The 16383-nt window shown below is 44.1% G+C and overlaps 1 protein-coding gene and 1 pseudogene across 4 annotated transcripts in view; both read right to left on the bottom strand.

Annotated features, from left to right (window-relative positions):
* Positions 1 to 3932: 3932 nt before the first annotated feature.
* On the bottom strand, positions 3933 to 4356 carry LOC129505076 (cytochrome c oxidase subunit NDUFA4-like; annotated as a pseudogene).
* Positions 4357 to 10246: 5890 nt separating this feature from the next.
* The window catches only part of SCUBE2 (signal peptide, CUB domain and EGF like domain containing 2), a 70102-nt gene continuing 63965 nt past the window's right edge, over positions 10247 to 16383 (bottom strand). For 2 of the 4 annotated variants that reach the window (XM_055317877.1, XM_055317881.1), the window contains 2 exons: positions 12289 to 12368; positions 10247 to 11607 (listed from right to left, as the gene is read on the bottom strand). In XM_055317877.1, coding sequence (XP_055173852.1) covers positions 11455 to 11607; positions 12289 to 12368 — 233 coding nt within the window. In that variant the 3' untranslated portion in view covers positions 10247 to 11454. The remainder of the gene's footprint in view (positions 11608 to 12288; positions 12369 to 16383) is intronic. The other 2 variants (XM_055317879.1, XM_055317878.1) reach the window with 1 other exon arrangement.

Below are 16383 nucleotides of genomic sequence, written 5' to 3'. Positions count from 1 at the left end.
TTATTTGCAAACTTTTTATTTGGAGATAATTTCAAATTTACAAAAAGTTACAAAGACAAAAACAATCCAAAGAATAGCTGTATATCCTTTAACCAGATTATTAACACTTTACTCCATCTGCTGTATCATTTGCTTTTCCTCAACACAAACACATACACACACATTTTTTTTTCTGAACCATCTGAGGGTGAGTTACCTATATTATGATCGTTTACCACTAGTACTTGATTGTGTATTTTCTAAGAATAGGGATCTTTCTCTTACATAACCACTGTACAAGCATCATAAATTTACACAGAAAACTTTTATCTAAACTACTGTTTACATTTCAGTTTTGTCAGATGACAGTAGTGTCCTTTGTGACATATTCCCTCAAACAGGACCCAGCATAGGGTCAGAGATTTTATTTGTTGCATTTCTCTAGCCTCCTTTCATCTGGAACATTTCCCTAGCTTTGTCTTTTATGACACTGACATTTTTGAAGTCTTCCATATCTTAGAAAAAACTGTTTTATTGAGATATAATTCATATGCTATACAAGTCACCCACTTAAGAGTGCACAATTCAGTGATTTTTAATATATTCATAGAACTATGAAAATATCCCTACATTAAATTTTAGAACACTTTCCAAAAGACGCTGTGTACTCAAGGAACACTGTAGTCCTTACCCATTTCCTCCCAAACTCTCCAATCCCGGGCAGCCTGTAATCTATAGGTTTTGTCTCTATGGACTGGCCTGTTCTGGGCACTTCAGATAACCAGGATCATACAATATATGGTCTTTTACAACTGGCCTCTTTCATTTAGCGTAATGTTTTCAAGGTTCATATGTGTTATAGAGCTTCATTTCTTTTCATGGCCAAATCACATTCCATTATTTGGAATTATTTCCAATATTATCAAATTTTGTTTATTCATTCATCAGCTGATAGGCTTTTGAGTGGTTCTAACTTTTGGCTATCAGGATTACTGTTGAAATGAGCTTTTGCGTACAAGTTTCTGTGAGGACATATGTGGAATTGCTGGGTCTTATGGTAACTCTATGGAGGGAAGAACAGACTTTTCCAAAGTGGCTGCACCATTTTACATCTCTACCAGCAGTGGAAGGGTTCCAGTATCCCCACATCCTCACCAGCACTGGCTATTATCTGACTCTTCAATTATAGCTCTCTTAGTGGGTGTGAAATGGTATCTCATTGTGGTTTTTATTTGCATTTCCCTGATGGCTGATGGTGGTAAGCATCTTTTCATGTGTTTATTGGCCATTTGCTTATCTTCTTTGAAAAATATCTGTCCTGATCCTTCAGAACAAAGACAAGTTGTCTTTTTATTATTGAGCTGTAAGAGTTTTTTAAATATTCTAGCTGCAAGTCCCTTATAAGATTTATGATCCACAAAATTTTTTCCCCATTCTATTATGGGTTGCCTTTTCACTTTCTTGATGGTGTTCTTTGAAATACAAAAGTTTTAAATTTCATTGGTGTGCCAGTTATTTTTCTACTCCTCTCCATTTATTTATTTATTTATTTATTTATTTATTTATTTATTTATTTTTAAGATTTTATTTATCCATTCATGAGAGACACAGAGAGAGAGAGAGAGAGAGGCAGAGACATAGGCAGAGGGAGAAGCAGGCTCCATGCAGGGAACCTGATGTGGGACTCAATCCTGGGACTCCAGGATCACGCCCTGGGCCAAAGGCAGGCGCTTATCCACTGAGCCACCCAGGGATCCCTACTCCTCCCCCTTTTAAAAGAGAGGAAAATATTCCTCACTTTGTATCTGAAGTTTCCTTATATTGAGATTGAAACTTTGCATTCTTGGCCTGAGTACTGTATAGATGATGTTGTTTTTCAGGGTATGTGGAGTCATATGATGTCCTTATGTCCTTTACTGAAGATGATAATTCTGATAATCTAATGAAAGTATTGCCTGATTCCTCCTCTGTATAATTACTAGATTTTTTTTTCTCCCCCACTCATGATTTTTGAAAAGATGAAATTCTCTCTTTTCTAGACTATCTACACTCTATCAGCACGTTTGAGTTTGGTGCTTTCCCAGCCACATGCTACATGGTGGTCAGATCCAGCTTGGCCAGGCCTGTGACCTTAGGTCTCATCAGGGACTTTGTCCCACTGACTATGAGAGCTCACACAGATTCCTCATTGTTTCCTTTTGGGAAAGTTCACATCCTGGCCAAGTGAGGCTCTTGGTAGGCTTGATTTGCCTACAACCCTGAGTACTGCCTCTCTGAGTCAGAAGTTGGACGACTTCACCATGTTGGAAACATCAAACTTGAGATAAACATTTCAGGAAAATGTGTTATTCTGGGGTCGGCAAGATGTGCTGATGTCCCCACACATCAGGGGCTGAAGGTTGGAAATACAAAAGATGAAGCATTGACAGGCATCTGTGTGTGTGTGTGTGTGTGTGTGTGTGTGTGTGTGTGTGTCTGCGGTATTCCTGACCTGAGAAAAAAACAGTCTTAGGAGATTGGAAAAGTGCACTTCACTTTCCCTGCTCAGGAAGATAAAGATTTTCAGAGGTCTTGTATGGGAACCCAAATCAGGCATTCTGGCCTTTCTTTCCTGCCTCAAGCTCTAAATCTTCTCTTCCTAGAACACATCCCACCAGAAAGCTTGTGACTAAAGGACTTTCTGTGTCAGTGAAATGGGAGATACTAGCAGAGTGTGAACCCATTTAAAAATATATCTTGGGGGACTCCTGGGTGGCTCAACAGTTGGGCGCCTGCCTTCAGCTCAGGTCATGATCCCAGGATCTGGGATCGAATCCTACATTGGGCTCCCTGCGAGGAGCCTGCTTCTCCCTCTGCCTGTGTCTCTGCCTCTCTCTCAGTCTGTCTCTCATGAATATATATATATATATGATTTAGGCTGATCCTTGGGGTGGCTGCAGGGCCCAGGACAACCTCAGCAAGGTGACCAATAGCAGACATCCCCACTCATCTTGGCATCTGAAGTGGGTGTGGCATGTGGCCAGAGATTTGCTTGTGGAGTTGACCTAAGTCCTCTTTCTCCTGACACTGACATGGCCAGAGCTCTAGGGCCCCAGCTCCTCCTGTCCACCCACTGAGCTAAGTCTCTTGACTTTGGGAGGTGCCCTGAGCTCTGACTGCCACATCCCATCCTCTTTTCTGTTGATGTTTCTTTCTTTTTTTTTTTTTAAAGATTTTATTTATTTACTAGTGAGAGACAGAGAGAGAGAGAGAGAGAGAGAGAGAGAGAGAGAGAGAGAGGCAGAGACACAGGCAGAGGGAGAAGCAGGCTCCATGCAGGGAGCCCAACGCAGGACTCGATCCCGGGTCTCCAGGATCAGGCCCTGGGCTGAAGGCAGCGCTAAACCGCTGAGCCACGCGAGCTGCCCATCTGTTGGTGTTTCTTGCCTTTACTTCTGAATATTAAAATAAACCCAGGAGGGGATCCCTGGGTGGCGCGGCGGTTTGGCGCCTGCCTTTGGCCCAGGGCGCGATCCTGGAGACCCGGGATGGAGTCCCACGTCGGGCTCCCGGTGCATGGAGCCTGCTTCTCCCTCTGCCTGTGTCTCTGCATATCTCTCTCTCTCTCTCTCTGTGACTATCATAAATAAATAAAAATTTAAAAAAAAAAACCAGGAGATATCAAAAAAAATGTATCTTGGATTTAACTTCTCAAGTCTGAAGAAGAGGAAGAGAATAATGATGATGATAATAGTTAACATTTCTTGAGCCCTTACTATATTCCCTGGAGTGTTTCAAGAGTTTTCCACGAGGAACTCATTTTTTTTTTCAAGTTTCAGATATTTATTATTCAGTGTAAACCCAACACAATACACCAACATGATTTCATGCATTTAGAGGGGAAATATTTCCTGGATAAGTGGGAAAATTGTGCAGATGGCTTCTGAAGACCTTCATTCTGAGCAGCTTTTTTTTTTTTTAAGATTTTTATTTATTTATTCATGAGAGACAGAGAGAGAGAGAAGCAAAGGGAGAAGCAGGCTCCATGCAGGAAGCCCAATGTGGGATTCAATCCCAGGACTCCGAAGGCAAGCACTAAACCGCTGAGCCACCCAGGGATCCCTCTAAGCAGCTTTATAGTGAAACATTTCGTTTAGAAGTCTGGACCTTCTTTCTTCAGTTTGCTGTAATCTACATTCACTGAGTAAAACTTGTATTGATCATTGGAACCCAGATTGTTCCAGGGTTCTTGGTTATTCTTATCTCAGCTGACATCTAGATTGAACAATGCCAAGCGCAAGACATACAGCACTGCTCTAGTACCTCCTGCCCCAATAAATACGAAGAATAGATCAAGCTTGGATGCTTCTTGGCCTGACCGATGATCTGGCTTAACATGGTTACAGCAGAGGCCTCCTGTGCAGGAGAAGGAAAAACCAAGTGTCTCCAAGGCCCAGAACTAGGTAATGTCCCATGAGGAATTCATTTAATCCTCCCTCACAACAACACTATCCAGTCAGTTTATGTATCACATGAGGAAACTGAGGCACAGAGAGGTAAAGTGACTTGTGCAAAGTCATACAATTATGAGGTGCCAGAGCTCGGATACAGATCCAGGTACCACAGAGGACATATTGGGAGTCTTGGAGAAAATGAGCATTAGGAAACATACTTGTAGAGAAATCTTTCACTAAGATCAACAGAGAGAATGCATTCTTAGAAAAATAGATTAGGAATTCTTGGAGGTGGATATTAGATAACTGATGCTGCTTGAGTTGCCTCAGTTTCTTGTTGGAAGCCCTGAGTGAGGGTTTACCAAACCTTTGATATTTGCACCCACATCACCTCAAACTCCAGCTTTGGTACCTATATGGTTGCCAAAGGCCACCTTTCCCCAAGCCAGGTCACCCAGATCTAACCTCAGGGTTCTGGGCATGTGTTCTTGCTTTGCCACCATTACCATCTTGCTTACATTCACAGTTTTATATGATGGACAGGTACCATGCACATATGCTGGCAGTGTGTGACAATGACCAGTTTGTGGTCATACAGTAAGCTGGCCCCAAGGCTGCAGAGGGCTGAACACAGCAGGCCTGGCCAGGGTTTACCACAAGCTCACACTCTTTAACTCCCACACTGTCCTTCTGGCTATGGTCATGCCAGTCACACATTGCTGGGCTCTTCCTGCCTGGGGCATCGGTTCCATTTCCTGCTCAGCAGCTACTAATTTTTCTTCAACCACAAAGTGTGTATAATAAAGCAAAGCCAGCACCAAAGCTCAGATTTAAGGTAGGTTTGTATTTCTGCTTTTTGCACTGTGTAGGGAAAAGACAGAAAACTCTAGACTGTGCCTCAGAGTTATTCTTCAGTCATAGGATAAACTATTGGATGAGAGGATGGTCCAAGTAAGGGAATCTGGTAGCTCATGAAACTAACTACATGTGCTGAAACATGTCACAAGATTACAGTTTGGGAAGTCTCCCCCCCCCCCTCATTCTTTCAACTTTTCCCTCTTGTCTCAGCAATATATATCCAACTCTGCATGGTGCCTAGGCCATTGCAATGAATGGATGAATGCACAGGGTGTGGGTGGGTATGTGGGTGTGTTGGGACGTGATTCAGAGCACTGTTGATAGTTTGAAAAGACCCAAATCGATGGCTTCCCACCTGGTCATTAGTCATTAGGCCAGGCAGAAAGAATGAAAAGATCTAAACAGATCTATTCGGAGGGCGGTATTAAACAACGTGCAGTCAGTTGTCAAACCACAACCCCAGTCCACAAATCTCACAGGCAACATTTCCCCTTGAATTGTAGCCATTTAAGCTCCAAAGCAGGGGGGTGTCAGAGATGCACATCTATTCCATTTATAACCAGTAGGTGGCACCTATTTCAGGAATTGCAAAATAGGTTGTTCATAACTTGGAGCTCTGGTCAGCCTAGCCCCAGATGAAATGTCAAGTGCTTGCTGGGTGGGTAGTGGAGCTTGCCAAGGGCCAGTGCTGCCAGGGTAGGTTTGAGGAGCCAGTGCCCCAGGAGAGGCCTGGGTTCATGACTGCAACAATGAGCTCAGCCTACCTAAAATAGCAACTCCCTCTCACTACCTACTCATCCTCTATCATTTTGCCCTTTACTTTCTTTAAACATTTATCACACATGACTTTACAATTTATGTTTATTTGTTTATTTTCTGTCTCCCACAATAAGAATCTAAACTCCACAAGAGCAAAGACTTTATTTTGCTCCCTACGGTACAACCTGCTCTTACAGTACCTAGCGCTTAGTAAGCCCTCAAGAAATATATTGGATAAATGAATAAGTGAGCGAACACGTGACAACAAACTATTAGTAACCAAGGTCTGTGGTTGCATTCCCCTAATGAGATACTCTGAAAACCAAATAATGCTAAGTTATTGTCATTGTTTGTAGTCAGTGAATTTGTGTCCCTTTTATTCAGCTAAAGCAACCTGCCTGAGAATTAGAGTGGTTTCATTTTTTAAATCTATCTTGATCCTACTGTGCTCTCTGGGAAGTTATCCCTCCTTGTCAGGAGCAGCCTTGCTGGGCCATCAGACCCCTAAGGGTGGTCTTCTGCAGGCTGATCAGGACTGCCTGAGGGGAGAAGGAAGCTGGGAACGACAAATACTCAGGACACTCAAAATGGGTTCACAGTCCCCTGGAGTAAACGATGCTACAGAAAGGAAGCCTCACCAAGCTTCAAATTTCCTATGCATGGGCCCCTCATGGCTACATTTAGGACCTGAATATGGGAGGATGGTTTGCCTAGCAAGAAGGCTGTAGATAACAAGCCTCCCTGAGCTTGGTGAGAAACTACTTTAGTCTTCATCTAATCCATTTGCCTCCCAAATACTGGCTAAGAGTGATGCAGACTTGGGTAAGGCTCTCAGGACCCATCCTGCTGCGTGAAAGGAAGCAGAGATGCTGACAGCCCTAGTAAGAGGCATCCCTTCTGGACTGAGGGGAAGGATCAAGCCTGAGCTTGGTGTGGGTGCCTGGGTTTCCCGGCACACTGGCCCACCAGTGGTAGTAGCCTGCAGCCAGCAACAGCCCTAGTGCTCTCCCCATAAAGGTTTCTGCCTGAGGGCAAGCGAGTCCTTGCTTTGTGCTGTGCAGCAACAATCTTTCCCAAATTACCACATGACAATTTTAAAATCACCTGCAAACCTAAATCCAGTGAATGCCTACAGACAACACACTTAACAGCTCAGAGAATGATTCAGAGGAAGCAATTTTCCACAGTGAAGATAATCATCTGGTAGTGTGAAAAGGCAAACACTCTTTTATTAGCATTGGAAACTCAAGGGAAATGTTGCTAAATCCATAAATGCAGCACTTGAGTAAATGCTCAAGAACAATATCCACAGCTGGAAGGAAGGACCTGTACAGATTCCAATTCCCCTCAGAGTCCTCTCACAGAATGTGCTCTCTTGGAGGGCAGGGAAAACTCAGCTCTGACCTCTTCTGTTTACCGAACAATCAGCTCCTCCAGTCCTGCCCTGAGCCCACACGGGGAATCCCAGAATTCAGAGATCCCATCCCTGGTCCTCTTGATGTACACACTTGGCCCAGGTGACCTCAACCTCATGCCTCAGGTCTTTATTCTGTGACACTAAAATTCATATTCTGGTGCTGACCTCTTTTGGGACTTCATAAGATCAACTGCCTCTCTGAACTCTCAGTTTGGAATCCTGAACAGGGACCTCAGACTAGAAATGGCTGAAACTAAGCTCTTGGTCATCAATCCTTTTCCAGTATCTTATTATTGCATAAGAAATCACCCCAGGGATTTCTGGGTGACTCAGTGGTTGAGTGTCTGCCTTGGGCTCAGGTCATGATCCCAGGGTCTTGGGATCAAGTCCCTCATCGGGCTCCCCACAGGAAGCCTGTTTCTTCCTCTATGTTTCTGCCTCTCTCTGTGTGTCTCTCATGAATAAATAAAAATAAAATCTTTATAAAGAAGAAAAAGAAATCACCCCAAAACCTAGTGGCCTAAATCAACAACAATCATCAATGTTGCTCACGAGTCTGCAATTTGGTGTGGCTCAACAGGGATGGCTCTGTGAGGTATACCAGCTGGGGAGCTCACTGTGGGGCCAGGGGTTCCACTCCCACAATGGCTCACTCACATAGCTAGCAAGTTTTACTCGCTGTCACCTGGAAGCATAGCTGGGGTACGGGTGGGGGTCCTTGGTTGCTCCCGGCATGGCTGCTCCACAGGCTGCGCTGGCTTTCTCAGCAGTGATTGAGTTCCTGGCGTGGGCAAAAGAGGTGCAAAATGCCAGTGTCTAGAGTCCTGGGCCCAGAAACTGGTAAAATGTTATTTCTTCCACACTGTGTTAGGCAAGCAGTCACAGAGCCCACATTTAAGGGGAGGGGGGAAAAGACCATCAACTTTACATGGAAGCAGTATTAAAGAGTTTGTGGACCTGTTTTACAATTGTCACATGTCCCAAGCCCTCTCTTCCTGTGGTCTCCTCCAGCCACCAGTTGCTCAGGCAACTAGGCCTCCTTGGTTACTGCTCCTCCCTTCCCTTCCATCCAGTCCTCATGCAAATTTTTGACTGCCCCAAAACAGATCCAGAAACTTTCTTCCCTTCTACAACCTTACCCCAGAAAACCTCATCTCCCACCTGGATGGCTGTTTGGTTGGTTACAATCATTGGCCAAAGCTCTCTGCTTCAGCCGAGAGAGCTTCATGCCTTTTCCAGAATCTATTCATACAGTAACCAGAACTATTTTTTAAAAACATATATCAGATCATCCCACTCCTCTGCCTAAACCTTCTGAAAGCTTTACAACATATTTAGAATGAAACTTGAAACTCTTATTCTGGATTCCAGAGCCTGACGTGCTCTGGCCCCTATCCAGTCCCTTGGCCTCATCTTGTCCCACTCCCTTCTCACTGGACGGTGACCACACACACACACACACACACACACACACACACACTGGCTCTGGCCTGCCAGCCTTTGCACTTGGCTTCCCTCTATCTAGAGTGCTCTTCCCCTTGACTGTTCCAAAGCCGGTTCCTTCTGGCCATTTTTAGTTTGCAATGTCATTTCCCCAGAGAGGCCATCCACAATCGATCATTCTAAAGTGGTGACGCAGTCATCTGTCACATTAACCTACTACGTATAACACTTAAAGCTAGCTGATGCTTTTTGTGGTGACTTATTGATTCCTCAGCTGTCTCCTCCCTCTAAAACATAAGTACCACGAGAGTAGGGACTCCATGTCTTGTCACTGTGCATCCCTAGGGCCTAGAACAGTGCCTGGCACAGAGCAGAGGTTCGATAAATATTTATTGATTTAGTAGGTAGTAACACTAGCTGCAGGCAGGCAGTCTTCCACAGCAGCTCTTGGGGTCATTAGCAGGGATAGAGAGGAAGGTTGGGGGGCCTCGGCTGCTTCTGCTTATCCCGGGAGCTCAGCACTGGTGTGGGCCTGCTCCTGGAGGGTGCCTCACAGAAACCACGTTTATGCGGCCTGATTCCACCCCCCAGTATATCTCCATCCCTAGCTTTCCTGTAACACCAGCCATACAGAACTACACGGTCATGAGCACAAAGTTAGCAATGTGCTTGGACAGGATGGCACAGTTCACTTACCTCACCTTCACATCAGGCAGGTCACTGACTCAGGTTGTATTGCATTTGAACTTTCATTTTATGATTAGACTCAGATATGTAGGCAAAGTTCTGATATGATAAATTCTAAGTGCTTATTTTGATTATTATTTTTTTAATGAAGATGTTTAAATTTTTGAAAAATTTGGAGATGAAGGGGGCACCTGGGTGGCTCAGTGGTTGCGCATCTGCCTTGGGCTCAGGTTGTCATCCCGGGGTCCTGGGATTGAGTCCTGCATCAGGCTCCCTGTGGGGAACCTGCTTCTCTCTCTGCCTATGTCTCTACCTCTCTTTCTGTGTGTCTCTCCTGAATAAATAAATATCTTTAAAAAAAAATTGGAGATGGGTATTCAGGACCTATCTAAATAAAGAAGAAAAGTTTGATTAGGGTTTTTTTTTTTCTTTTTAAATTAATGTTATGGATAGGTTAAAAAGAAACTGAGGTGAAAAGTGAGTTCAATAACAAAATAGCCTTTGTTTTCTTTAAAAATACTTGTTAGCCACCTTTTTAGTACTTTGGTATAGAGAGTTGTGTGTCCAGAGTCAGGGTGTCCCTAAAGTAATAAAATACTAGAGGTGTGTGCAGTCAGCCCATTCAGGGAAGTGGCAGCTTGTTTCATAGGAGTCTTTTTTATTCACTGTAATGAGATTTTTTGCCTGGAGATCAAAATTTTTTAAAATGAAATGATACTGAAAATTCCAAGTTCTGTGGGAGAAAGTGATTGTGAAGCCCCACTGTGCCAATCAAAAGCTGATTCTGAGCACCCAGAGACCAGGAGACCAGGATCTGCATAGCTGCTTCTGGAGGGCAGCGTGACGACGAAGGGAAGGAGCCCACCTGGCCTTGAGTGGTGCTGCTCACGTCCTCAGAGCCAAGTCAGTGTCTGACCCTGGAGAGTGGACGAGGAAGGCAGACGTGCCAGTCTGGCCTGCACCGGGTGCCCTTGGCCCTCTGACACCTATGGAGGCAAGCCCACAGGGAAGCAGGACCCTTGGCAGTACTGACTGAGGGCTTGTGAGTCAGTCCTTGTCATGAGGGTGATGATTCTCATCCACCAAGGAGATGGCATCTGCCCTGATCTCTCCAGGCCCCAGGGCAGCACCCAGCAGAGTGTCAGAAGCACAGCCGCAGGGGCTCAAGGCAGCAGGGTGCATTTGCTGCAGAGTCGAAGCTGGCAGCGAGGAAGGCCATCCCTAAAGCTACATTATTATGTACTTAGTTTTTATCTTTTTATTTCTAATTCTTTCCTCTTTAAGTACTTTTTTTTTTTTTTTTTTAAATGATCACTGCTTAGAACCCAAGTTCCTGGAATCAGACTTAGGTCACATAGGCTGGAGGAGGCTATGGGGCAATGGAATCCTCCCAGGTTTCCGGGGGCTCGCCCTCCGCACCTCCCTCCCTCCCTCCTTTCCAGCTCTGCCTGGTCACAGCCTGGGTACAGAGGGCTCCGTTGGGGCTGGGAGCTGGGCAGGAGGAAACTGAAATTTCAAGGCAGCCCCTTCTGTGGCCTCCATTCCACCGTGAGGAGGAGTGAGAACCAGGAAGGACAGGTGAGTCTCACCTGAGCTGACTAAAGTCCAGCTCAGCCAGCCCTTGACACATCCAAGACATCTGCCCCCAGCAGTGAGATGCAGTGGGACTCACCGCCGTTCTCAGTCCACGTCTACAATGCTGGGAAAGAAAAACCAAGTTCAATTTACCAAAATATCTGTATTATCTATAAAAGTTGAACTCTAGTGGGTCACTGCTCCCAGAGACAGCGATATCCAACCATGTTGGCCTCAGAGGCAGACGGCTGCGTCCCTGCAGCACTCGGGTGGAACATGGCACTAAGTGGCACGGGGGCGGGCTCATTTGTAAGGCCTCAAGAACCTGGACACTTTGGAACGGAGCAATCGGATGAAGGACCTTGGAAACATCTCCCGGGATTCCTGGGCTGTGTACTTGAAATAGTTCTGGGGGTGGGCCAGGACGTCAAACAGGGCCTTGATCAGCTTCTTATCCTAAAAAGAATAGAAGTTGTGGTACTGAGCCAAAATACTTCAACATTCCAACATTTGGCCAATGGAACTATAATGGATCCAGCCTTGAACTGTGTAGGTGGATTAGCCGAAAACCACTTTGTGAAAATTGTTTCCTCTGATTTTTATCTTTTCTCCAGTTATTTTCCCTAATTATCTACAAAAAACATGTATTACTTTCATAAAGGGAAAGCTGACATATAAACAACAGTTTTCTTTTTCTAAACCAGATGAGATGCAACACTGGAACCTGGGGAGTATTTATAGGGTTGGTGAAATGGCCAGTGTCTGATGATTACTTAAAAGTATCTAAAATTTGGTGAACTTTAGGCTCAAAGGATAAACAAGGAGCCAAAAGATCTTCAACTATTTGGAGAATCAATATGGAAACATAATTTGCCACTGGCGTGGATTTATGATCCAAGTTTCCTACTGTTCTTCCACACATTTCCAAATGTAAAAAGAATACAACTTCACTTGACAATACTGAAGATAGCCACCTGAAATTTTTTTTTTAATAAAGTATGGTAAAGACATAAACCTCAGCCCAGAGCAGGCCTGGTGTCTGACAGATGGCCATATGGAGCAAGAGGAAAACCTTCCTCTAGTGGTGCCAGGAGCTCCTTGGGTGATGGGTGACCATTACCTTGGCTGTGTGCTCACCTTTAGTATTTCCTGATGGTTCTCAGATGCATAGAGCCTGCCATCTCGAACTATGTCTTCAATGAGTTCCTGGTAATCCTCTGTTGGAATAAAGGACATAATAGACATTCAGAGGGTTTCATTATTTCCAAACTCACTCTTTCTTTCATTTTGAAATAAGGTTCTGAGAAATGCCCCTTCTGCAGCTGTTCTCAGAACAATGACCACTGTGATACCGAGGAGGCTATCAGAAGAGAACTTGCACAGACTCCCACCACCACATCCTCTCACCTACCGGCCTCTGCACCCATCTCTTCTGTTTCATATTTCCTCAGATGAACCCTCTGTGCATTTGGTCAAGGCCCTTCCTCTACTTAGTCCACTGGCTCCATCTTCTCTCACCAAGGCAAGGGCATCGTTCCAGTAATTCTGCCCTTTCTTTGTGACATGATGACACTTTCTTGCCCTCTTGGGCCTTCCCATCAGCATGTAAACATGCTATTATGTCTCCGATCCAAAAAGAGTCCCTCCCTTGACCTCATTTCTCCCTCCAGCTGCCATCCTACATTTCTGCCCCCTTTATTGAGAAACTACTCAAAAGAATTGTCAACACTCCCTGTCTCTGGTCATTCCTCCTTCTTGATCCACTTCCTCGCTCAGCTTCCAGGATATGACACTCTTTGGTTTTCCTCCTATCTCACTGGTTGCTTCGTCTGAGACTCCTTTGCTTTTCTTCCTCCTCTCCCTGACCTCTTACTGTAGGAGGGACCCAGGGCTCAGTGCTTGGTTCTCATTTCTTCTATCTATACTCACTCCCTGTGAGCTCATCCAGGCCTGTGGCTTTTTTCTCCTCTACTTTTCTCCCTTCTGTCCTCCTCCCTTTCTTCTCACTGCCCATGTATTGTGTAAAACAATCAAGCTTCTTACCCACCAGGCAAGACTCTTCTTTTTTTTGGTTGGGGGTGGGGTGGGGAGAATTTGGCTGGTTGGAGAGGGAAGAAAGCTATGTTCATTTTCTTATTAATAATTTTTGGTCCTGATGTACACATTAAATGCAGTGCACATCATGTAAGCTGTCTCCAAATCTAAATCCCCACCTTTCAGAGTCTAGTCTATTTCCTACAGTCATAATTCAAACCAAGCATATGCAAAACACAGTCTTTTCCAAATTCCAGGCTGAAAAGAATGCCTCTTTATATGCATATCATGTGCAACAAAACCAAACAAATCATAAGAACATCACTAGAATTGTGTGGGAAGAGTCCTCGAAAAAGTTTCTACTCAGTCAAGTGATGGTACAGGGAAATTCATTAGCTTTTTATTAACTGTCATATAGTTCTTATAATTACTAATTTAAAACATGTACATACAACCTCACTGGTACTCTATTCATGTGGTATCTTCCTTCTTATTCTTTTAGTTTAAGGAATATAAAATCTGAGTAAGGGTACTTATTGTTTATCTTGAATTCCTCTGCTGCAGAGTGTCTTCCTTACAACACTAGCTCCTTTGCATGATGGGTGTTCACCACTAAGAACACCAGTTGTTGTGCTGTGTTCTGGTGTAAGAGAGAACTAAAGAGCTGTTTGCTGCTACACCAAATGCTTTCACACTGCTGTCTTTGAAAACTATTCCCTCCACTATTAAGAACTGTTCTGTTTTGTCACTTGCTACAACTGTCATGAGAAAAGTGTAGTAGGTAAGAACTCAGGCCCTGGAGTGGTGGAGACCTCTGCAATGTTGTCCTCCTGTGACCTCAGGTCAGGTGTCTAAGTTAATCTTTAAGCCTGAGTGACCTTGTCTGTAGAATCAGCAAATTATCGTGTGTACTTCATGGGCAATTGTGAGGAATGTGCCATGTAAAGGCACTTAGCACATACCTGGTACTCAGTACACTTACTCAGTATATGTTAGGCATGACTACAACTCTCCCCATCATCCAGTGGTAAGTGAGCCAGTCTGTAGCAGCTTCACCTGCACCCTTTCTTTTTAAAAAAGATTTATTTGAGAGAGAGAGCGAGCAAGCATAAGAGGGGTGTAGGGAGGAGCAGAGGGAGAGGGAAACAGAATCCTCAAGCAGACTCCCCACTAAGCAAGGAGCTAAGCTTGATCCCAGGCCCCTGAGATCATGATCTGAGCCAAAATCAAGAGTCAGCTGCTTAACCAACTGAGCCCCCAGGCACCCTAGTACCTACCCGTTCTAAATGTGATTTCTATTCTTCCAAGCTTAGAAACCAGGTATCATACTTGTCTGAAATATATGTCTGTTTTTTAAAAAGATTGAAGGCAGCCCTGGTGGCTCAGCGGTTTAGCGCCGCCTTCAGCCCAGGGCATCATCCTGGAGACCCGGGATCGTGTCCCACATCGGGCTCCCTGCATGGAGCCTGCGTCTCCCTCTGCCTGTGTCTCTGCCTCTCTCTCTCTCTCTCTCTCTCTCTCTCTCTCTCTGTCTCTCATCAATAAATAAATAAAATATTTCAAAAAATAAATTAAAACAATAATAAATAAAGGTTGAATAAGCTCTGAGTAAAGACCTGAAAATTTTCTGTTTCATTAAAGCATCAATTTTCAATTATTTTCTTCTGTGACATGTGTAAGATACATTCTCAAGGACTTAACTTGAGTTATGTGTAATTTCCCTGGCTCAAGCTACAACTCTTTGAGAAAATGAAAAAAAAAATCAAGATGTTTTCTTGTGTTACAAAGGAAGAGTGAGGACAGTCAGCATAAAATGTGTGAGCTTAGTGATATTTATTCTGGAGTCTCCATGTCTTTTTTGGTTCCTTCACTGATTCCAGATAGGGGAAGTTGTTGGTTGTCTTCTCTCAGACAGTTGAGGTGCTCTGTCTCTCTCAGCAGAGCCAGGGGGGAGACATTGCTGTCCACCTAGTAGTCTGATCCTAAGAGTCCTTGCCTTGGAGCTTTGACATGGTTTCAGGCACAGAGATGATAATCCTGGCTTTTGTAACATGTGAGAAATAAACTATGTGAAACACTTTTACAAAATCCATAGAATATTTTCTTTCTAAAACATCTACTTTTGGCCCCTCTCTGCCTAAAAACCTTCTATGGTTCAATGGCTCCCTGTGAGATTAGGAACACTCTTCTGAGTCTGTTACTCAAGGCTCTTCACCACCAAACTCCACACACTTCTATTCTCATCTCTCACTGCTAAGCCCCAGGCACCCTACCCACTCACCCAATCAGGCTATAATCACCACCCATGTCAGGTACTCTATCATGTGGCCTATATCATTTTTTCTTCCTAATGTTTTTCTTTCCCATTATATATATCATGTTCTTTGAGGACCGAAATTTCTTGAGATTTTGCCATACCATGAAGGATTAACTGGTGCCTGTTCTTCTGTCCTCACACAGAGCTTTGTACCTGCCACATTACAGCATCTAGGAGTTGTGTCTCATGACTAACCATGTGGTCTCTAGCAGCTTGCCCAATACCTGGCACAGGAGATGCTCACTAAGTATTCGTTGGGATAGACAGATAAGATGAATTAATAAATTCGTGAATGAACAGATGACTTGTCCCCCCACTGGATAATGAGGTCTTCCAGGACAAGGTCCAGTTCATTTTGTATTCCAAGTCAATGTTTGTCAACAGAGTCCCATCACTGGGACTTAGGGACCATCACTCACATGGACCACCCCTTTACTTAACAAGAAGAAAATAAAACCAGAGAAGTCATCTGATTTTTCTAAAACCACACAGCAAACTATTAGCAGAGATAAGACCAGAGATTGAGTCTTTCTCCTCCCTCCTCAGGATTCCATATAATAAAAGCCACAATGATAATTAGCTAGCATTGACTGAGCATTTACTGTGTGCCAGGCACTGCACCAAGTCCTTTATGGACTATCCCATTTAACTCTCACATTAGCTCTAATGATTATCCTTATTTACACATTAAGAAAATGAGGCTTAGATGGTGAAGGCACTCTAGAAAACAGTATGGAAATTCCTGAAAAAATTAAAAATAGAGCTACCTTTTGACCCAGCAACTGCACTACTAGGTATTTACCCAGATACAAACGTAGAGATCCGGAGGGGCACCTGCACCCCAATGTTTATAGTAGCAATGTCCACAATAGCCAAAATAT

This window comes from Nyctereutes procyonoides, unplaced genomic scaffold (assembly GCF_905146905.1).
Source record: "Nyctereutes procyonoides isolate TBG_1078 unplaced genomic scaffold, NYPRO_anot_genome, whole genome shotgun sequence".
NCBI lineage: Eukaryota > Metazoa > Chordata > Mammalia > Carnivora > Canidae > Nyctereutes > Nyctereutes procyonoides.
Note: the sequence above shows the minus strand (reverse complement) of the source record. Positions and strands in the feature narration are given on the sequence as shown.